Below are 20,944 nucleotides of genomic sequence, written 5' to 3' on the forward strand. Positions count from 1 at the left end.
AAAAACCATATGTTCATCCTGATGTCTCAAATTCCAGTCCAGCACCAAAGGTTTCATTGTAGCCATCCCCCTTTCCTTATTTATACCTTTTTTCTCCAAAGGTAAGAAACCTGTCTTTTATTATACATGATACAGTATTTTGTTTAGTCCTAGTATACACATAAAATACATAGTTTCAGAATTGCTACCTCATTCCTCTGAGAAAAATCAAATGTACTAGAGTACAGTATTTGTGTACCATTCTTTTTGTCTTTAGCCTTAGACTACAGTCAAGGCTTACTTAGGTTTTCCAAACTTACTTAAGTTAGTTCTTTTTTTCCCTTCCTTCCCACATAGTATGGCTGTATTCTTCATTTGTGATACAGTTAGTATTATTTATTACTGTTTGTATTCTATTGTATTCTACTTTGGATTCTCTCTACTTTCTGATTGATTTTATTTATTTTAGGTGTGTGTGTGTGTGTGTGTGTGTGTGTGTGTTGTACCATTGCCTTAGTTCTAAGCATCAGAGCTATACAGAAAGGTTTACACAGAGATATTGCTCCCCCTTCATTCCTACTTCCTTATTCTTATTTCCCTATTTTTTCCACGCATACCCATCCACACCCTGTAGGTAACCAATCTCATTTGGATTTTTTTTTTTTTTTTTACCTCTTTCTTCTAAGGCTGATCTCCAGACAAGTTCTCAGCGTTTAAATCTCTCAGCCTCCAATGCAGCAGTGGCTGAACTCAAGCCCGATTGTTGTATTGATGATGTCATACACCATGAAGTAAAGGAAATTGGAACACACATGTAAGGATTAATTTTACTAGTTTTCAAAGGCTTTTATTTACATATTCTTTTACTTGAAATTTTTGCTTTCTATTTATCATCATTAAGCCTAAGAACTTAAGAAATTTATGTTCCATGTTTACATGCTTACCAGAAACAAACTTTAAACAAAATGTTTGTTTTGTAAGAAAAAAAAGTCTAATTTACCATCATTTATCTCATTTCATTTTTGCATCTAAAATCTTATCTAAAAAAGAAGAAAAGTCATGCAAAAGTTTAAAACCTAGGTAGCACTCAGTCTAAATGTGTATTTATTATTATCTGTATAAATGCACATTTAAAATGCTAGCAACTGAGATTCATTGCATTACTTTTAAATTCAGAATTTTTAAGTTCTGTATTTAACTGGATATATACACTCTACCCTGAGAACTCAGAAATACAGAACCAAAATAAGATAAGTTGTGAAAAAAAATTCAAATTCTGTATTCCTGAGCTGTGTATGTATTGGAATATGGATGCTCTGTTTTTCTTTCAGTCTGAGAGGCAAATATGAAAATTTCAACCATGTGAAGTAATTTTAGCCCTCTTCATCTCCCTTAGCACCCCCACATCAAATCAATTCACAAAATCGTATTAGTTCTTCTTAATAGCTCTCATTTATCTCCTCTTCTTCCCCTGTACTTCCATCACCACTTTGCTTCTCTTTGTCTGTGCCTATTAAAGTGTATAATATCAGCTTTTATTTAATCAGCTAATTTTGGTGACAAAGTCTGTTGTAGGCACTTTTTAATATATATCCCGTGATTGGTATGAGCTTTGGAGTCAAATTTTAGAGTTCAAATTTCAGTTTTATCACTTACTAATTATGTTATCTTCTATAAGTCAGTTAACTATTCAGTGACCTCCCATTACCCTTAGAAAATTCTGGCTTTTTATATGTTTTACAAAGTTCTCCCCTTCCTGATCCTTAGCAATCATTCTAGTTCTCACCTTTTGTTACTCTTCCCCCCCGACACACATACACACTGCAGTCACACAGGACTTCTTTTACTGCCAAACTCCATGGGTTGAAATGTGTTCTTTCCTTACACAGGAATGCCTATGGCATTTTGTTTAGTTTACTTCTGCTTCTTTTTTGTATTTCAGATTCAACATGACTTCTTCAAAGAGGCTTTCCTAACCTCCTAGACTAGATTTAATCCCCCTTTTTGTATATTTTATAGCACCCACAACTTATCATTTTTTAATGTCTTTTGTACTTACAGTTACTTATTGAGTGCTTGCCTTCCTCATTAAAGTATGAGGTTCCTGAAGTCTGCTATATCCTGAGGATCCAGCAGAGAACATTGGCCAATATCTGTTGAAATTGAATTTATTGAAGTGATAATAAGTGTGTAAAATCCCCATGAAACTCTTGTAGTATTAAATAGCTAATTTTAAAGACATGGACCTCAAATCAAAATCTAGTTTCAAAACCTGTACCTTGCTACACTACTTCCTACTGTGAGCACTTTGAGGCAGGTATTGTATTTCAATCAACTCTCCATAGGCCCTCGCTTGGTACTTGGCACAAGTATAAAAGAGAAATTAAATTACTTAATAATGTTACCACCTAATATAACCACTATTAAAATATTGATATATTTCTTTCCAGTCTTTTTATGCACATATGTATAACAAATGTGTATAAATAATTTACACATAATTTTGATCATATTATTCATGGTTTAATCCTTTTTAATTCACGGTGAATATTTTCCCACATCAGGTCAGTATTCTTTGAAAACATGATTTTTAAAATGACTACATCTTACACATTTGGACAGTGTACTTTGTTTACCCTATACATTAGACATTTAGATTATTTCCAGTTTTTTGCTGTTATAAATAACAATGATGAACATCTTAATATTTCCTTATGATAAATTACTTGAAGTGGGTTTACTATGAGAACATATAAGTATTTTTAAGGCTGTTTTACTAAAAGATTGTTTTCTCAATTCCTTACAACCACTAGCAGTTGCCCTCAGCAACTCTGATTTCACTTATAAAGAATTTTTTCAAAATCTTCATAGAAGACGGGCCGGCCCAGTGGCGCACTGCTATAGTGCGCCGCTTGGGAAGCGCAGAGGCACTCCCGCCGAGGGTTCGGATCCCACATACAGACCGGCCGCTCACTGGCTGAGCGAGGTGCGGGAGCAACACCGAGGGTTGCGATCCCGTAGCCAGTCCCGGTCCGGTACGGGCGTGACACTGAGGGTTGCGATCCGTTGCCAGTCAAGAAAAAAGACAAAAAGGGAAAAAAAAAAATCTTCATAGATGGAAAAATCTCAGTTTTTAAGTTTGTTTCTTTTACTACTTATGAAGCTAAACATTTTCACATTTTTGTTAGTTATAGTTATAGATTTATCTATGTATTCCTTTCCTCATATTTTGAGTGAAATATTGATGTTTTATTGACTTGAACCTTTTGTATATTAAAAATCTATCATTTTCTTATCATATCGTTAGACGTATTTTATCCTGTTTTGTTATCTGCTTTTTAATTGTTTCAGTGTTTTTGATCTATTTAATTTAAAAAATTTTTTACGTAATAATCTTTTTGGAATTTTTTTTTTAATTGATAATTTTTTTCTAGTTTACGTAAAGATTTTTTTTTTTACATTCAACTATTTGGTTACTCTGAAATTATTTTTTAATATATTTCACCTTTCAAAGGAAAAGTTTTGACTACTTACTCCAAAAATGCTGTATCTAGGGGCCGGCCCGGTGGCGCACTGCTACAGTGCGCCGCTTGGGAGCGCGGCGGCACTCCTGCCGAGGGTTCGGATCCCACATACAGACCGGCCGCTCACTGGCTGAGCAAGGTGCGGGCGCAACGCCGAGGGTTGGGATCCGGTTGCCGGTCCCGGTCTGGTACGGGTGCGACACTGAGGCTTGCGATCCGTTGCCGGTCACGAAAAAAAGACAAAAAGGAAAAAAAAAATGCTGTATCTCATTTTACTAATTAGAGCTTTCTTATTCATGTAGTTATATCCATATTTGCTGGAACTTTTTTTTTCTGCTCTAATCTCATTTGGCTACCCATTCACATCACTGATATAAGTGTCTTCCAAATTTGTAAGTAGAGTTGAGGTATGTTAGATTTACTATTAAGAAATAAAATTGAAAATGATTCTGAATCATTAAGACATCTTTCTGTTTCAGCTTGGTGTGTGCTGTGAGTTATACAACTCAGGGTGGAGAAAAAATGTATTTTAGAAAATTCTTCAAATTTCAGGTATTGAATATGACAATGGTATATTATTAGTCCGTTTCTGTTGCTTATAACAATAATACCTGAAACTGGGTAAATTGTACAAAAACAATATTTATTGCTTACAGTTTCAGAGGCTGGGAAGTCCAGAGAACACATCTGATGAGGGCCTTCTTTGGTGGTGGCTCTATTCAGCCATGCAGGGTGTCATGTGACAGATGGCTTGAGCAGAGAGAGAGCTTCTCATGCGCTTTCCTTTTAAAGCCATCATAACCATGCCTGTGACCACCTTTACATCATCAATGGATTAACCCATTTACTAGGGCATGGTTCTTACAATCTAATCACTTCTTCAAAGCCCCACCTTTCAATTACTGTAATAGGATTTCCCACACTCTTTTAACACTGTCACAGTGGGGATTAAGTTTCAAATACATGAAAATTCAGGGGATACAATTCAACCCACCGCAAATGGTAAATAGTTTGTAGATGCCTTTTATCCCCCCTGGAAATGCATAGTTATTCCTGTTTATTAGCAGGAAAAACAAGCTTCACATAAAGCAAATAAATTATGCTCAGTATTTTGGATTTGTCATTTGCTAGCAGTCTAACATCAGACTAAAGTAAGTTGACTAAAAGTGGAGAAATCATCATTGCCAATGTAATGTTTTTGTAATAAAACTTGAAGATTTTTATCCCCCCCCCCCAAAAAGCTTGTTTTCATGACTTGACAAAATACACCAGAATCTAGAAGAAGGATAAAATGAGTCTACAATCCAGATAAAATAAGTGTAAATAGTATCAAATTTCTAAAGAAATATTTTAATGAGAGATTATTGACTTGGGATGAGTGGACAAAACTTCCTTTGAGGACTCTATGAATCAATGGAATTTTAGGTAGAACTTTGTATTAACATACAATCTTCAAAGTTCACCAAAAATAGTTAAAAACCATTGGTTTAACATATGTTATTGTGGTGAGGGGGAGATGAGGATACCACATATATCTATTTAAAAATAAACCTAGATATGATGCTTTGTATATTTTTTATTCTTCTGTAGGTGGAAAAACATTTTGCTCTTTTGCTGCATCACTCATTTGCATGCCTTTTAAAAGAAAATAAGGGCCAGCCCGGTGGCGCACTCGGTAGAGTGCGGCGCTTGGGAGCGTGGCGGCGCTCCCGCCAAGGGTTCGGATCCCATATAGAGACCAGTCTGCTCACTGGTTGAGCGCAGTGCGGGCGTGACACCAAGGGTTGCAGTCCCGTTGCCGGTCGCGGTACGGGCGTGACACCAAGGGTTGCGATCCCGTTACCGGTCACAAAAAAAGACAAAAAGGAAAAAAAAAAGAAAGAAAGAAAATAAAAGATTCAGTTGCTTTTTTGTGAAGTTCTTGTAAAATATACATATAGAAAAATACATAAAATATGTGTTCAGCTTAATACAATGTTATGAGGTAAACACTCATTTAACTATCACTCAGTCAAGAAATGATGATAGCCTTTTAAAAAACGCGTTTGAAGTTTTTGTTTGCAAGAGTATTGCATACATATTAGAAAAGTCTTTTAACAATTAAAATTGGAAACTGGCTTTGACAAATTTAAGCCCTATGATTTAAAGCAAATAAACAAAAATAAATGGTCAGATGATAAGAATCTACTGATTGATATGCTTTGTTTAACCAGGTTCTCAAACCATTGGATGTGAAAACCAAATTTTACAATGCAGAGGTAAGTATTGGGCACTTAGTGGGATTTCACATTAAACATTAAGGTCTTTTTGACTAAAAATCTGATATTACATTTCTTATATTTAAGTAAATTGCCTATATGACTGCAAATTATTTGTGGAAAATAAGCATAAAGTTCAATTAAAAGTCAATAATTTCATTGTAGGTCTGTCTTAGTCTTCTGTTTTCAACTTAAATGCAATCAGTATGTCTTGATTTTTATTTTCACCGTTAATTGTGCGAGGCTTTTCCCCCTTTCATTAAAGGATTGCCCTATAGTTCCATTTAATGGTTGTCGTAACTGTTTAAAAACATTAGCACTCTACTCTGTTGAATATTTAGTGTGGTTCTGGATATTACAAAATGAAGTAGTAGATCTAACCCTACAAAATACATTTAATATTCATATGGAAAAATATTGGCAATTAAAGCTCAGCACATTAAATTCTTTCCTGGGAAGTCAGTGTTCCAGACAGAGTTAGGTTGCTGATTTTGGTGAATGGCTTGACAAGCTCCTTGGGAGAAACAAGTGTGACAAAAATAGAGAAAGAACTAACTTTTAGAATAGAAAATAATCTACCTTCTATCCTAACAAAAGTGATATAATAGAATTTGCCATAGGAGAAAGGATTTATTGCTTGGATTTCTTTTCCAAAATTCTATTTTATCTTGGCTTGTAGAGCTGCAGAAAAATTAGATCTCTTGATGGTCTCCTTACCCTGAAAAATCATGTTTCATACCACAAAGATATCCAAATACAGTATTTTGAAGTAGAAGTTATATCTCTATTACTCTAAAACCAGATGATCAGAAATTTGCATTTATTTTAACCTGTGCATCTTTGGGGTTTTTGAAGAAGAAATTCTTTAATGTAAAAAGGAACAGTTGGAAACTCTGCACCTGGGTGTATATATATATATATTTTTAGTAATAAAGCAGCATGGGCTGAGAATGCAAAGAAAGATAAGAAAAAAATAGGAAATTTGCTTTCACATTTCAAATTTGATATATATTTGTACCATCGCAATCTGAATTTTTACTCAGTATATTGTATTACAACTAGGATTATTAAGAGGTCAAAGTTAAGGAACGTGACCTGCAGCAAAGACCTACTAGGAGAAAAGAAACAAAAATATTATATAATAACAAAACTACCTAGAATAGTATATGGTGAATCTAAAACAAGAATGATAAAAAAAGATGTGCTACAGGAGCTCTGGGAATGAGATCTTGGAATAGTCTAAAGAAGCTTTATGGGAGAAAAGAGAAACTGGAGTGTAGTCTGGAAGGAACAGATAAGCATCCAAGCAGTGAAGGCATTCCTAGCAGGATTATAAATGTACTTGGAATATTAAGGACATAGTGAAGAACATATACATATTTGATGGGAGGGTACAGTCTCGTCAAGATTACTAGATGTGTAAAGTGCTGACGTTTCTTTTTTGGAGACAGGCATGTTAGGATACTACCTATTTGTTCTACGTTTATTGTTATTAATAGCATACTGTTGATTAATTACGTTATTCAGTTTGGTGAATTTTAGATCTAATTTATCATTTTGCTGAAACAGTTTTCATTCATAGTATGAGAGGAGAATGTTAACTATTCTGTTAGAATAGATATGTACCCCACAGATATATACAGTCAACTTTGTTACAATAAAAACAAATAAATAAATATAGGTAAAGTAAAAAAAAAAAAAGGACTGTAGTTTTTTTTTCTATAATTAGCTCATAGGAGGCACATATTAAGCTATTTTAGGTTTTCCTTGTTAAAAATGTAGTAGTACATTAATTTACTACTTGTCAAGTAAAAAACTACTTGTCAAGTAGTTTTATAACACTGATATTCAGAGTGATTCACAAATAGTTTTTTTAAATTGCTAGTTATTCCATAAATATTATAGAAGTGACATAAAAAAAAATCCACAATTTCACCACACAATTGATTTTTCATTATCCATATTCTCTTGCTATCTTTATTCATTTCTATGTAATATTCTTTTTTTATAATCATAGTGACAATTTTGTTTGCTGCCTTTTTCAGTTAACATGATATGTAGACATAATCTTTAAACTTTGTGAACAAGCATCAATTTGAAAAATTTTAGTAAAATTCTGAACTTTTGAAAATAGAAATCTCTTTAAAAACCAAGAGTGAAAAATATCATTTAGCGTCTCTCTTAATTCAGTATTACCTGTTACGCAAACAAATACTTTTCAGCAGTAACATGAGGCAGATTCTGTTGACCCCAACTAGGAATTCCAGGTATATTGTAGGAGTTAGTAAACCACACCAGTATCACTAGGTGATGCTTATCACTCTGCTACAGTCCTTGTACAATGACTGTTATTAGCCCCATATCTGTCTCAAGTATGTTTTCGGTGCTGTTTCTAGTCACCTAAAGGAAAACAAGTTGCATGAAAAACTTTGTGGTAGTCTTCTAAGATAAGAATGCCTTGCAAGAAGATTGATGAGATTAGAAGCTATGATTCAAACATATGGTCACCTGCTCAGTACTGAGTCACAAGCCAGGTACTGAAGAGGAAAAAATATAAACCAAACATCATCTCAGTACTCCAGGAACTTAAATCTAGTGGAGGAGACTGACATGACATAAGTACAATATAAGTCCCTCCTCCCCACACCCCCCAAATCATGGAGTGTACTTATATTCTGGGAGCATAGAAAGATGAAAATTATTTCCAGCTATGCATATGATGAAGGAGGTGACACTTGAGATTGCCCTTGATAAATAAGTAGCTTAAGAAATATACGAAGGTACTTCAAAATGTTAGTAGAAAATGAATTAAAAATAATACTAATCTTTCCAAGAACTTTTCAAAGACCTCTCATATATGAAAAAGAAGAAACTATGAAATCTATTAACAAGAAGAGAATAAATTCCCAATTGTCTGAAGTGGCCTAACCCAGCATTCCTTGCAGTGTGATCCGTGGAACTCTAATCACCCAAGATGCTCATTTAAAAAAGGATTGCATTATTAGATAAATTTATAAGAAGCTATACAGTGTATATTCTGAATGTAGAGGATAGTGTATGTCCATCTTAAGTAATCTATGAAGAATTACAATGTAGGTAAAAGAACTTACAGAACTAGAAAGGCATGGCATATACCTCTCTGCCTCAAAATGTGGCCTTAACTACTTGCTACTATGTAAGTATTCAGCCATAGTGTTCTCTATTCCATTGTTATTTAACCTTAGCAGTTTCACCTTTTTAGAAAAATGGTTTGTCATAATTCTTTATGTTGCTTTCTGTTTACTTCCTTGATTACTAATGCTGTCTTGTTTAGTGGATTTAAAAAATGCAGAAATGCACTTTATTTTAAAGTTTCTTTTTCTTTAACATTTAACTCTGATTTTTCTAATTTCTCTTTTTTATTTTTCCATTAGAGTGACCTCAGTTCTGTGGTAATTTGATTTTTTATTATAAATTTATATGCTTTTCTTACCACTTTTTGACTCTGCCTAATTAATATCTTTACAAAACATAGTGGAAAAACAGTTAGTTGTGAATACCATCTATGTGACTTCAGAAAGACATATATAATTTGTATGTACTTTTTATGTTATATCAATTGTCCTATTCTATGAGAAAAAATTAGATCAAAAGTCAAATTTCATACTGAAACAATTATATTCTCATATTTAGTGGGGGGTTTTTTAGGTGTTTTTTAAAAGGGGCATGTTAACCTTGTTTAAAATAGCCTTGGGATTTTCAATATCTTATTGTAAAATACCCTACTATCCTTCAATTCTTTTAATAGACTAGTTGAAATTCATTTTCAAATGCACGGTAGTGTTAGTTTTAAGTCTGAGTCAGGTTAACAATGGCCTTTGGACAAAAGTAAACAGAAGAAAAGCAAATTTTCCCAAGTTGGCAAAAATCATATTTCAAATCTCTGTTTACAACTGTATTTGCTTATATCACATTACATATGTAATAACAGCATTAACTGCCTTAGTACTGAATTCTTAATTTTTCAAATGTCAAATTACTTTACTAACTATTCAAACTAACTTGATTTTCCATTATGCTGCTTCTTTTTCTTTCATTTATTTAAACTCTTCCTAAATTTATGCATAAAATTGCATTTTTTAAATTGAAATGTGGATCTATGGTTATTTTTTTTAAGCAATGGATTGATGGGATATATTTACTTTTTTGAGAAAAAGTAACGGAATAATGCTCTTAAATCGTACATTTTCTTGAACTGATAAATCTGTATTTCTATTTTCATTTGAGCACATGTCCCAAAGACTAAAGAATCTGTTTTATGAGATAATAATATATTAGATTATAACTTCCTCATATTTTTGTAAATGATTTCCATTTTCCAATCTTTAGTGTTAAAGAAGCTCATAAGTGCCAATTTTTTTGTCACCATTTATTTTATGTATATTTATGTTATTTCTGTATATATATTACTATGAAACTTTTGAAAAAATAATTATTGAATATCCTTAGTATATTATTTTTTGTGTAGGTATGTTTCAAAGTTAAATCAAGTTAGTCTGTTATCTTTCAATTACACAAAGAAAAATAACAACCAAATAGCATAAAAAATAAAAACCAAATAGCATAAAAATAATAACCAAATAGCATAAAAATAATGTTTAGCATAATCAGGGAATTAAAAATTTATATAAAATTAAGCATTCAGATTACTGAGTGACTGAAATATTGCTGAATAGCATCAGTTTTCAAATCTGTCACTAAGGCTACAAAATACTTTTTTGCTTGATTTTAAAAGCTCTAAGATTGTCAGGTATAATTCACATATTCTTTTTTTAGCCCTAAATATACATTTAAAATGAACCAAGAAATCACTAGTGACCACTCACAAAATCCTGTAAGATTATAAAATAGATTATTCATACACTACTTGGTCACTAGACTATCTCAAAGTAATGTGATGACAACTCAGTTGTATTATGCTGGAATACTATAATGAAGATCTAATTTATCTCCACATAACACTGAAATCATAGGTGCATAGGTATATTCATACTTAAGGACATTTTAACATTCTAATGCCTTCCTAAAAGATTTAGTATATCTGTGAATGAAATTCCAGTTACGTAAATATTTTGGATGTTAATTCAAAATATGTTATAGTTATCCCCCATCCATTGTTTGACAAAGTATTGGTTGACTAACACTTGACTTTGCCCCTGTTAATTATGTTAGGGTGAAGATTTCTTTTCTTGCATTAATTACGATAACTTTGATTTGCAGGCATGAACTAATCACATTTGCAGTTAATATTTTTTCTTCATGTAGATAAGTTTTTTTATTGAGGTAAATATTTTAAATACCATCACACTTTGGTGGATATTTTTTTCATATCCTCAGACTGATGAAGTATTTCTCGAAGCCCAAATTCAGAATATTACAACCTCACCCATGTTTATGGAGAAAGTTTCATTGGAGCCATCTATAATGTACAATGTAACAGAATTAAATTCTGTCGGCAAAGCTGGAGAATGGTAAATATTAATTATGAAGTGTTTGTTTTGTTTTGAAAGATACATGGTTTTTTTTAACATCCATTACTCCTAAGTGGTTTATATATATTTTAAATAGGCTTTTTTTTAGAGAAGTTTAGGTTGACGGGAAAATTGATTGGAAAGTACAGAATTCCCACATACGCTCCTACCCCCCTCATAGTTTCTCCTATTTCTATCTTGTGTTAATGTATTTGTTACAACTAATGAACCAGTATCTATACTTATTATTAACTAAAGTCCATAGTTTACATTAGGCTTCACAATTTGTGTTCTAAATTCTATGGGTTTAGACAAATATATAATGAAATATATCTATCATTGCCATAATATACAAATAGTTTACTTTCCTAAAAATCTCTTGTACTTCACCCTTTCTTCTTTCCCACCAATGTGAAAATAAAGGGCTTAGCCCTTTGCATTTTATGTTTTACTATTCAAAGCATTTGTTCTTTTGACTCTCATAATAATTCAGTGAGATAGATATAAAACCTATCATTGTTATCCTGCAAATGATCAAACTGAGTGATGGGAGAGAATAGTGGGGAAGTTAGAAAGTGCAAGGATGAGCATGAGTTTGGAAAAGAAATATTCTCTCAACATCAGAAGAAGTGGACATAGGAATAGATTATTTAATTTTTTGTGAACAGGAAATATGTCTTTCTATAGCTAATTTAAGAGGAGGAATAAACAAACATAGTGTTGACATTCATATAGATAAGAAGGTAAAAGCTAGGGAAAGTACCTGATTTTCTTAGTCAAGAATAAGAAGTTTATTTTTATATTATCATGGTGGTTACATACAGAAAAGTTTATAGCCTCCTTTACTCCCACTGAGGAAAACAATAATTTTCCATTCTTTTCTAGACCATTTACTTCAGTTAAAAATGATTACTCAGAGGGCCGGCCCGTGGCTCACTCGGTAGAGTGCGGTGCTGATAACACCAAGGCCACGGGTTCGGATCCTATATAGGGATGGCCGGTTTGCTCACTGGCTGAGCGTGGTGCTGACAACACCAAGCCAAGGGTTGAGATCCCCTTACTGGTCATCTTTTAAAAAAAAAAAAATGATTACTCGGGGCCGGCCCAGTGGCGCACTGGAGAGTGCACCGCTTGGGAGCGTGGCGGTGCTCCCGCGAAGGGTTTGGATCCCATGTGGAGACTGGTTCCCACTCACTGACTGAGCGCGGTGCGGGCGCAACACCGAGGGTTGCGATCCCGTTACTGGTCAGTAAAAAAGACAAAAAGGAAAAAAAAAAAGATTACTTAGTTTCGAATAATGCATCCCTTCTAATTCTAAACTATTTTCTTTCATAATTTTAGAGAAAAGGGACAGTATACTTAAGGTTCTGATTTCTATTGCACTTTTCAGTTAATTGGTACATGTCCAGTATTTTAGGTAATATAGTGCATTCTATTATAATGAACCTCATGATTTTCCATGTCAATTGGAAAAAATTAAAGAAAAGGAAATCCTTTCAGTACAAATCCTTTTCATTTGTGTTGAAACCACAGACCTGTTCTATTCTAGATCTTTGGAGGGTAAATCTTCCAGTTCCTGTCAAAAGGAACAGTCACATCCACAGTTTTTCTTTTAAAAGATGCTAGAGAATTTTAGCATATCTGTTTGTCTTCATCCCTCTCAGTGTATCTACGTTTGGGTCAAGAGCATATTTGCAGCCAATGGATACACGTCAATACTTGTACTGCCTAAAGCCCAAGAAGGAATTTGCAGAAAAAGCAGGCATAATTAAGGGAGTAACAGTAATTGGAAAATTGGATATAGTATGGAAAACAAATCTAGGTGAAAGGGGAAGGTTACAGACCAGCCAACTTCAAAGAATGGTAAGTCTGGGAAAAACTTCTTTTGGGGTTTTGATGTGTGGAGGCAAGCAGTTAGAATAGCTTAAGTTTTCCTAGGTCTATCACTAAAAATTGGAACACTTTTATAAAAGACATTAATATTAATAGAGAAGAAAAGACTTACAGTTTCATTGGCCTGTAGGCAGAAAACATATTGAGATGAATGAAAAATGTCCATATGTTAGTGCATCTTCATTTTTTTTTTTTACTTTACCAAACAGAAATTAAAATAACTGCTTATCATTTGTTCCCTCCTGTGGTAATTCATACACACATTTCATCTGACTTCAATACATTAAGGGGTTTTTTTGCAATGTCCTGAAACTCTTGTACTTTCTACTTCCACCTACTCAGTTCATACTTTAAGATGTTAAAAATCTGAGACATCTGAATCTCAGGAGGTGAGTCCCATTAAAGTTATCTTGTGAGAACTGGCTGGATATTTGTTAATTTCTTCTCTGAGAGTAAAGATTGCCACCAGTTTTCTTTTTCTTGTAATTATGAAAATATGCTACAGAATCCTCCCTGTATGCTGAATATTACCTGTTCTGACATTTTTTTTTTTTTTGTCCTTTTTGAGACTGGCCGCACCGCACTCAGCCAGTGAGCGCAGTGAGTGCACCGGCCATCCCTATATAGGATCCGAACCCGCGGCGGGAACGCTGCACTCTCCCGAGTGCGCCACGGGCTCGGCCCTGTTCTGACATATTCTAAGTGTACTTTTTTTTTTTTTTTCCCACTGTTTGAGGCAATAATTAAAAAAAAAAAAAAAAGATGATGATCACTGGGACTACTTTAAAATATAGCAATTAGTTATCATTTTGCCATGGCACGTTCCAAACCTTTATGTCCTTACCCATGTGTCTTATGAAAAGACATTATTTTCTTCCTGGCCCATTTCAAAGTGATCTCCCTCTGTCTCCTTAGGCAGTAACCTTGCCTGTTTAGAGTTATATATGTAGAAGCTATAGTATCTCTAGAAAACATCATTCAACATCAGAACCCCTGAAATTTCTTATTGATTACTTACCTATGAGATTCATCTTAACTCTACTGAAGAAGTAGTTATTACAATAACAGTCAAGGTCTGTGGAGCTGTTCCACAGGAAGTAGCAACAAAAAAGGTTAGAATGAGGGAACAATGGAATGAATCAAAAGGATTTTCTTAGAACATCAGTTTGGAGACCCAACAACTGTTGAGTGAATGTACTAGTGTGGCACCTTCATTAAAATTGAAAAGCTTTATAATATATATTAACTGTGTTGCTTGTTCTCTTAGGCTCCAGGTTACGGAGATGTTAGGTTGTCTTTGGAGGCAATCCCAGATACCGTAAACCTAGAAGAACCCTTTCATATTACCTGTAAAATAACAAACTGCAGGTAATGCCAGTGTTTGTAGATGGATGTTCTTTCCCTCTCACCTACTTAAAAGAGAATTTTTAAATCTTTTAAAAATACTTTCTCCTTTCATTTCCTCTTGACATCTCTGATGTTGATACAGTAAAATTCTTCATTTTGCAGCAGTATATTACATATTTTTGAGGTCCTGCTGTATTAGGCACTTTCTGTATTTCATTCAAGCATCATACCCTTTGGGGTAGGTATTAATTATTCACATTCTATGCAAGAGAAAGCTAACTGAAGGAGGTTAAGTGACTGTACAAGCTCAACTAGAAAAAATGGAGCCAGAATTTGAAACATTTGACTTCAAAGTCGATGTTCTTTTCATTGTTTACACTTCCTTCACACTTCATATGACTAATCATAAACTAATAGGTTCTCATGGAAAAGTACATTATAGATTTAAAATAGTAAGTAGATTTTTCTGAGGCATACTTGTACTTGAACTGTATCTTTAGTACTAAGAAACTAAAAATTGGATATTAATTTAATATAAGGGATAATCATATTGGAAAATAGGGTTTTGATAGTCAAGAGAGAGCATAATTTAGCTATTGGGAAGCAAAGAGCTTTGAAGTCAGAAAAACCTAAAATTAAATCCCAGTCCCATCACTTTTGCTATTACTTGTATTACTACTTGGTATGTATTATTAATTGATTATTCTGATAATATTATAGTGATAAATTCCATCCCTCGTAGTGTGAATGTATAATCCTTTTAATTCCATACCCATTCCAACTATTAGTCCCTTCCTCACTGGATTGTGCATTATTCAAGAGAAGGGACATGTCTTATCCAGCTTTGTAACTGCAGTGTCTGCCACCTCATAAGAGCTGAGTAAACAACACACACACAGCAAAAGACCTTGTGCATATAGGGTGTGTAGGGGACTTTTTTTTGTTTTTCAGGAACAGCTTATCAGTTTATTGACCAACTGACAAGGAACTTTTTTAAAAAAATTAATTTCTTTTGGTGTTCACTTTAACTTTTGGTGATTCAAATAAGTTTTCTGAAAAGCATTTATTTCTTAGATCTTTACTTTCCTCATCTATAAAAATGTGATCCCTGCCCACCCTCCAGCTCCCGACACACACAGACACATATGCACAAGGTATACAAAATCTTACTGGATTTTGGAATCTAATGAGATAATTCATGTAGTGTATCTAACCTGGTCTCTGGCACATAGTGGACATTTCAAATTAGAGATGTATAAAAACTAATATCATAAATTCACTATGTCTTAAAAATCAATAAATTAAAATTGAAATAAATATTCCAAAATCTGGAGCCAACTATGAGGAAAAAAGCTAAAGCGTTCTTTTGGTTATTTAAAAAAAAAAATGTGCACACTTCCTTAAAAGTTTTTTGGATTTTGTTTGTTTTTGGTTTTTGTTTGTGTTTTTTGGCAGCTGTTGGGTGTGGAGGATCCAACCCCTTGACCTTGGTTTTATCCACACCATGCTCTAACAACTGAGCCAACCAAGCAGCCCATTAAAAAAAATTTTTTAACGTAAGTTTAAACTAGACTGGTGATAATCTGTTATAAACAGAAGCAGTCTTTTTCGGAGGATCCAACCCCTTGACCTTGGTTTTATCCACACCATGCTCTAACAACTGAGCCAACCAAGCAGCCCATTAAAAAAATTTTTTTAACGTAAGTTTAAACTAGACTGGTGATAATCTGTTATAAACAGAAGCAGTCTTTTTATAGTAAGTAATACACTGAACAAACCTGAACAGAATTTACCTCTTATGCATCTTGTCACTCATTTTCTAAGTAATCTGATGGTAAAGGAACATAGATTAAATATCAAAAGCACTAGTCTATCTTTTTCTTTCCTATAGAGTACCTAACAGAAATATTAAGAATACATAGCAATTAGATTAGACACAAATGTCTGGAAATAAAAGTGGCAAAGCTGTTATCAGATTAGCACCAGTGAACCAGTGTTCAATAATAGAACCAGAAGGCCAACATCCAGGCAGATGGGTTAGTTGAAGCCATTTTAAGCCCTAGAGGATTTTGTCATCTCCTTTCATTTTCCTGATTCTATCTTAAATGAAATAGAAATGATATAATAGCTTTTCAATTCTCCTTCTGGTTTTTATTCTCCTGGACACTCAGAAAACAAATTTACTACCATAGTGGAAGAAATATGGCAATTATTTGTGAAATGAGCAAGATTTATTCCTGTTTTTCTGATTCCTCCAGCAGTGAAAGGACTATGGATCTGGTTTTGGAAATGTGCAATACCAATTCTATCCACTGGTGTGGTATTTCAGGCAGACAGCTTGGAAAGCTGCATCCAAGTTCTTCTCTCTGCCTTGCCCTTACTCTACTGTCTTCAGTACAAGGACTGCAAGTATGCTCTATTTTCAGTCATTTTAGTATTTGGGAGCTGTTAACTTATAGTCGTTTATTGTATCCATATTTTCTCTGGTAATGACCAATGAATAAAAACTCAGGTTCATATTTTTCTCTCAATAGAGCGTCTCCGGCTTAAGACTAACAGACACATTCTTAAAGAGAACATATGAATATGATGACATCGCACAAGTCTGTGTGGTATCTTCGGCCATTAAAGTGGAAAGCTGAAGAAAATTTCCAGTGTTATGCTTTTCCTTTACTTTCATAAAACTGCTTTCTGTACTTCTGTTACCTTTGTAAAATGATCAAGTCAACAGCAAAGATACATATAATTTTTCTTTCCTATAAAATAGTTAAAATATTAAATATTTGTTTTGAAAAGAACTACTGATTTTATCTTGTGACTTATATTCTAAATGAACATTTGTATATTTTCTACACATATTATTTCACTTTAGATGACCATTGGACTTTGTTCTCCAAAAGTTCTATATTTGAGGCCATTTGTCCCTAGCAAGTATCTAGAACAGGGGGTAGCATACTTTTTATATGAAGGGCAAGATACTAAATATTCTAGGCTTTGCAGGTCATATGGTTTCTGTCAAAAATACTGAACTTTGCCATTGTAATGTGAGAGCAGCTAATAGGCAAAAAAAGTGCAGTGGTGTCTACAAAAACAGGCAACTGGCCAGATATGGCCTGTGGGCCATAGTTTGCTCACCTCAATGTAGAAGATACACTTGTTTCTTAGAACTTAAGAATACTCATAATACTTGTTTAGATATATTTCAGTCACTCCAATTTTTGTCCTAGCTCCTCAATCAATAGAAAAAGTTTGCTTAAAACAACTCAGGGTAGTCGTCCTATAACTTGATATTTGCTAACACAGATATTTGCTTTTCTAGATATTTGCTTTTCTAGTTGTTTTCAAAATTATTGTATCGGTTCATGTCTGTGCATACATATAAACACATGTCTGACTTTTACATACCGAATGCCAGATCAGAATTGGTTTTATTAGGTTACTGATTACTTAGTTAACTTCTAACTCAGAAGCCTAATAATTTTCTAATTCTAAGCCAAAACACCTTGGTTTTTGCCCACTGAAAAACAAGCCACTGATTTTCATAAGGCATATTTAGAGGATTCCCAGCTTCTGATATTTGATTTTGAACTCTAAATCATATCTTAATATTATAAAATTTTCTCTCTCTCCATGGAATCACACTTACTTATGCCATAAATGAAATAATGAGAAAGTTAAAGTTGTAAATAACTTTGCAACAGGAATGTAACAAAATTTCAGTATTTTGTCAGGAAAACAAAAGCTGATGCTATTTAAATAAAACTATCCGATTTTGGTAAGTTGAAATTCAAGAATGTATTAATTACTTAAATGTATAATTACTTAAATGTAAGAGTGCATAAAGTCGACTACAAAAATGGGTTTTTCTTAGATGCACAGTTATTTATTGCCATGACAAATTGTTTGGTCCAAAATGAAAGCTGTACTCAGAAGGTTTGCACCTTAAAATGGAGTAATAATGACTAATGAAATGTCTGCAAAAAAAAGTGCAGGCAGTGTAAAACTGAAGTCTGTCTGTCTTCCAAAATGATTAAGATTGAATTAAATAATGAAATAAGACTTTATAGCCACTGCACTGGGCACTTTATTTTTCAAGCATCTTCTCATGAGTGAACTTTCTGTTTCACTCTGGGTTTTTTTTTTTTCTTTTTGGTGGCTGGCAGGTATGGGGATCTGAAACCTTAACCTTGGTGTTATCACACTGTGCTCTAACCAACTGAGCTGAACTAACCAGCCAGACCTCACATTTAATAAGTAATGTATAATGGTCACTTGGAATTTGATATATACTTTGATTTAATTACAAAGTCTCTTCTTTTTATAGAAATAACCTAAACACATATTCTTCATACTTTGAAGTAAAAGTTAGATAATGCCATAATTTAATAAGTAATGTATAATGGTCACTTGGAATTTGATATATACTTTGATTTAATTACAAAGTCTCTTCTGTTTATAGAAATAACCTAAACACATATTCTTCATACTTTGAAGTAAAAGTTAGATAATGCCATCTTAGAAAGGATCTGTTTAAACTATATTATAAAAATTAGATAATTTGATACAGTAAATGAAAATGTCATCTGCATAAAAAAGACATGTTCAGTTTTACGTAGCATTGTACCAACTACAGCTACACAATGAAATGTAGTTAATGGAAGTCAAGCATTCCTAAGTAGAATGTATATAAAGATTTACTATTTAATGACCTCTTGTTTCTCTAGATAGATAGTGTCTGTATTTTCCAGACAAGCAAGAAAATATATGGGGCATTCCTTATAATTTTAAGAGTAGCTAGCAAAATCCGACCATACAAAAAACTTTCTTGAAATAGCTTTCAATGTAATGATTCCAAAGTGATCAAGGTACCTGAAGAGCAAGAACAGCTTGAATAGAATGGAAATCCAGGTAAGTGGACAGAAGTCTTCTAGATTGAATTTGTTATTGGTGGTATATTAGCAGTGAAACAAACTAAAAAATGAAATGGAAGAAATAGACCAATTCCCATTATTTCGTGTAAAAAAAAAATGGCTAATTACAGATATTAGCACATGAAGACATTGCTTTAAAGTGTTTTTCTTAATGATGTCTGTGTGATTTTATCAGGGTAATACTGGCCAAATAAAATGAGTTGGGAAGTGTTTTCCTCTTCTATTTTCTGGAAGAGACTGTGTAGACTGATATTATTTCTCCCTTAAGTGTTTAGTAGAATTCACCATTGAAGTCATCTGGGCCTGTAATTTTTTTCTTTTCTAGAAGGTTTTTAGCTACAAATTCAATTTCCTCGATAAATACACGTCTATTCTGGTTATCTATTTCTTCAGTGAGCTTTGGTGGTTTGTATTTTATAAGGAATTTGTCTGTTTTATCTGAGTTGTTAAATATATACACCTACAGTTGGTCGTAGTGTTTTCAAATTACTCTTTTAATGTCTACAGGTTCTGTATAGTATCCCCTCTTTCATTTCTGATACTGTTAATTTGTATTTTCTCTCTATTTTCCTAGTCTGTCAGCTAGAGGATTTTCAATTTTATTGATCTGAAAGCATTTTCAATATATTAAGATAGTTTTGCTAGAAATTTTAACTTATTTAACACTGAATAAGCGTAACTAATTTTTAATTAAGGATTGTTTGCTTTTTCTTTAAATCACAGTCATAAATTTTATATGATTGGTAGCAGTACTTCATTCTGTATAACACTTGTCTAACTTCATGAAAAATTAAGTTAGTTTAGATGGAATATAGCAGATTTAATTTCAGAGGATGAAGATATAAGTCCTGTTCTTCTCTGACCAGAGGTCTAGGTTCATATAGGCCTTTATTTTAGCCTGAGCCCAGATGCTTAGGTATTTGCTGGTCTAATTGAGGAGAAACCTATAACCTAGTGTTGCTGTAAATTAGAATCCTTGGACCTACATCAGAACTACCTTGTATACTGCTTAAAATGGCAATTCATAGGCTTTATTATAGGACCTACTAAATCAAAATTGAAGGCATGGCCCTGAATGTGCATTTGTTTGTTTGGGAGTTTTTATGGTGGCTGGCCCTGTGCAGGGATCTGAACTCTTGACTTTGGTGTTACCAGGACCACACTTTCCCAAGTGAGCTAACTGGCCATCCTGAATCTGCACTTTTAATGAATTCCCCAGGTGATTCTTACAGTGAAATTATAGAACCCTTGTCCTAATGTCACAAAGAGAAAGAAAGAAAAAGTTAGTTTTTAAACTTCATGATACCAAATAGTCTTGAGAATAGTTATAGTACATCCCTCATCATCACCATTATTACCGATTTAACTTTATATTACTTTCTTTTTCAGTTTTCCCTCACATCACTTGTGAAAACATTACATGTCAGCCCCACTTCACCAATTTCATGATTAATAAACAAAAAAAAAAATTACACTTGGAATTAGAACTGTCTCATCCATCA

General features: G+C 33.4%; 1 protein-coding gene across 2 annotated transcripts in view; it reads left to right on the forward strand.

The window, feature by feature from the left end:
- The window catches only part of TRAPPC13 (trafficking protein particle complex 13), a 43,138-nt gene extending 24,563 nt beyond the window's left edge, over positions 1–18,575 (forward strand). The window contains exons 5-13 of one of the 2 annotated variants that reach the window (XM_008567768.1): positions 666–793; positions 3,983–4,055; positions 5,717–5,761; positions 9,175–9,192; positions 11,138–11,271; positions 12,936–13,134; positions 14,432–14,532; positions 16,770–16,920; positions 17,046–18,575. In XM_008567768.1, the coding sequence (XP_008565990.1) occupies positions 666–793; positions 3,983–4,055; positions 5,717–5,761; positions 9,175–9,192; positions 11,138–11,271; positions 12,936–13,134; positions 14,432–14,532; positions 16,770–16,920; positions 17,046–17,153 (957 nt within the window). In that variant the 3' untranslated portion in view covers positions 17,154–18,575. The remainder of the gene's footprint in view (positions 1–665; positions 794–3,982; positions 4,056–5,716; positions 5,762–9,174; positions 9,193–11,137; positions 11,272–12,935; positions 13,135–14,431; positions 14,533–16,769; positions 16,921–17,045) is intronic. The other variant, XM_008567769.1, reaches the window with a different exon arrangement.
- The last annotated feature ends 2,369 nt before the right edge of the window (positions 18,576–20,944 follow it).

This window comes from Galeopterus variegatus, unplaced genomic scaffold, assembly GCF_000696425.1.
Source record: "Galeopterus variegatus unplaced genomic scaffold, G_variegatus-3.0.2 Scaffold343, whole genome shotgun sequence".
In the NCBI taxonomy this organism is placed as follows: Eukaryota; Metazoa; Chordata; class Mammalia; order Dermoptera; family Cynocephalidae; genus Galeopterus; species Galeopterus variegatus.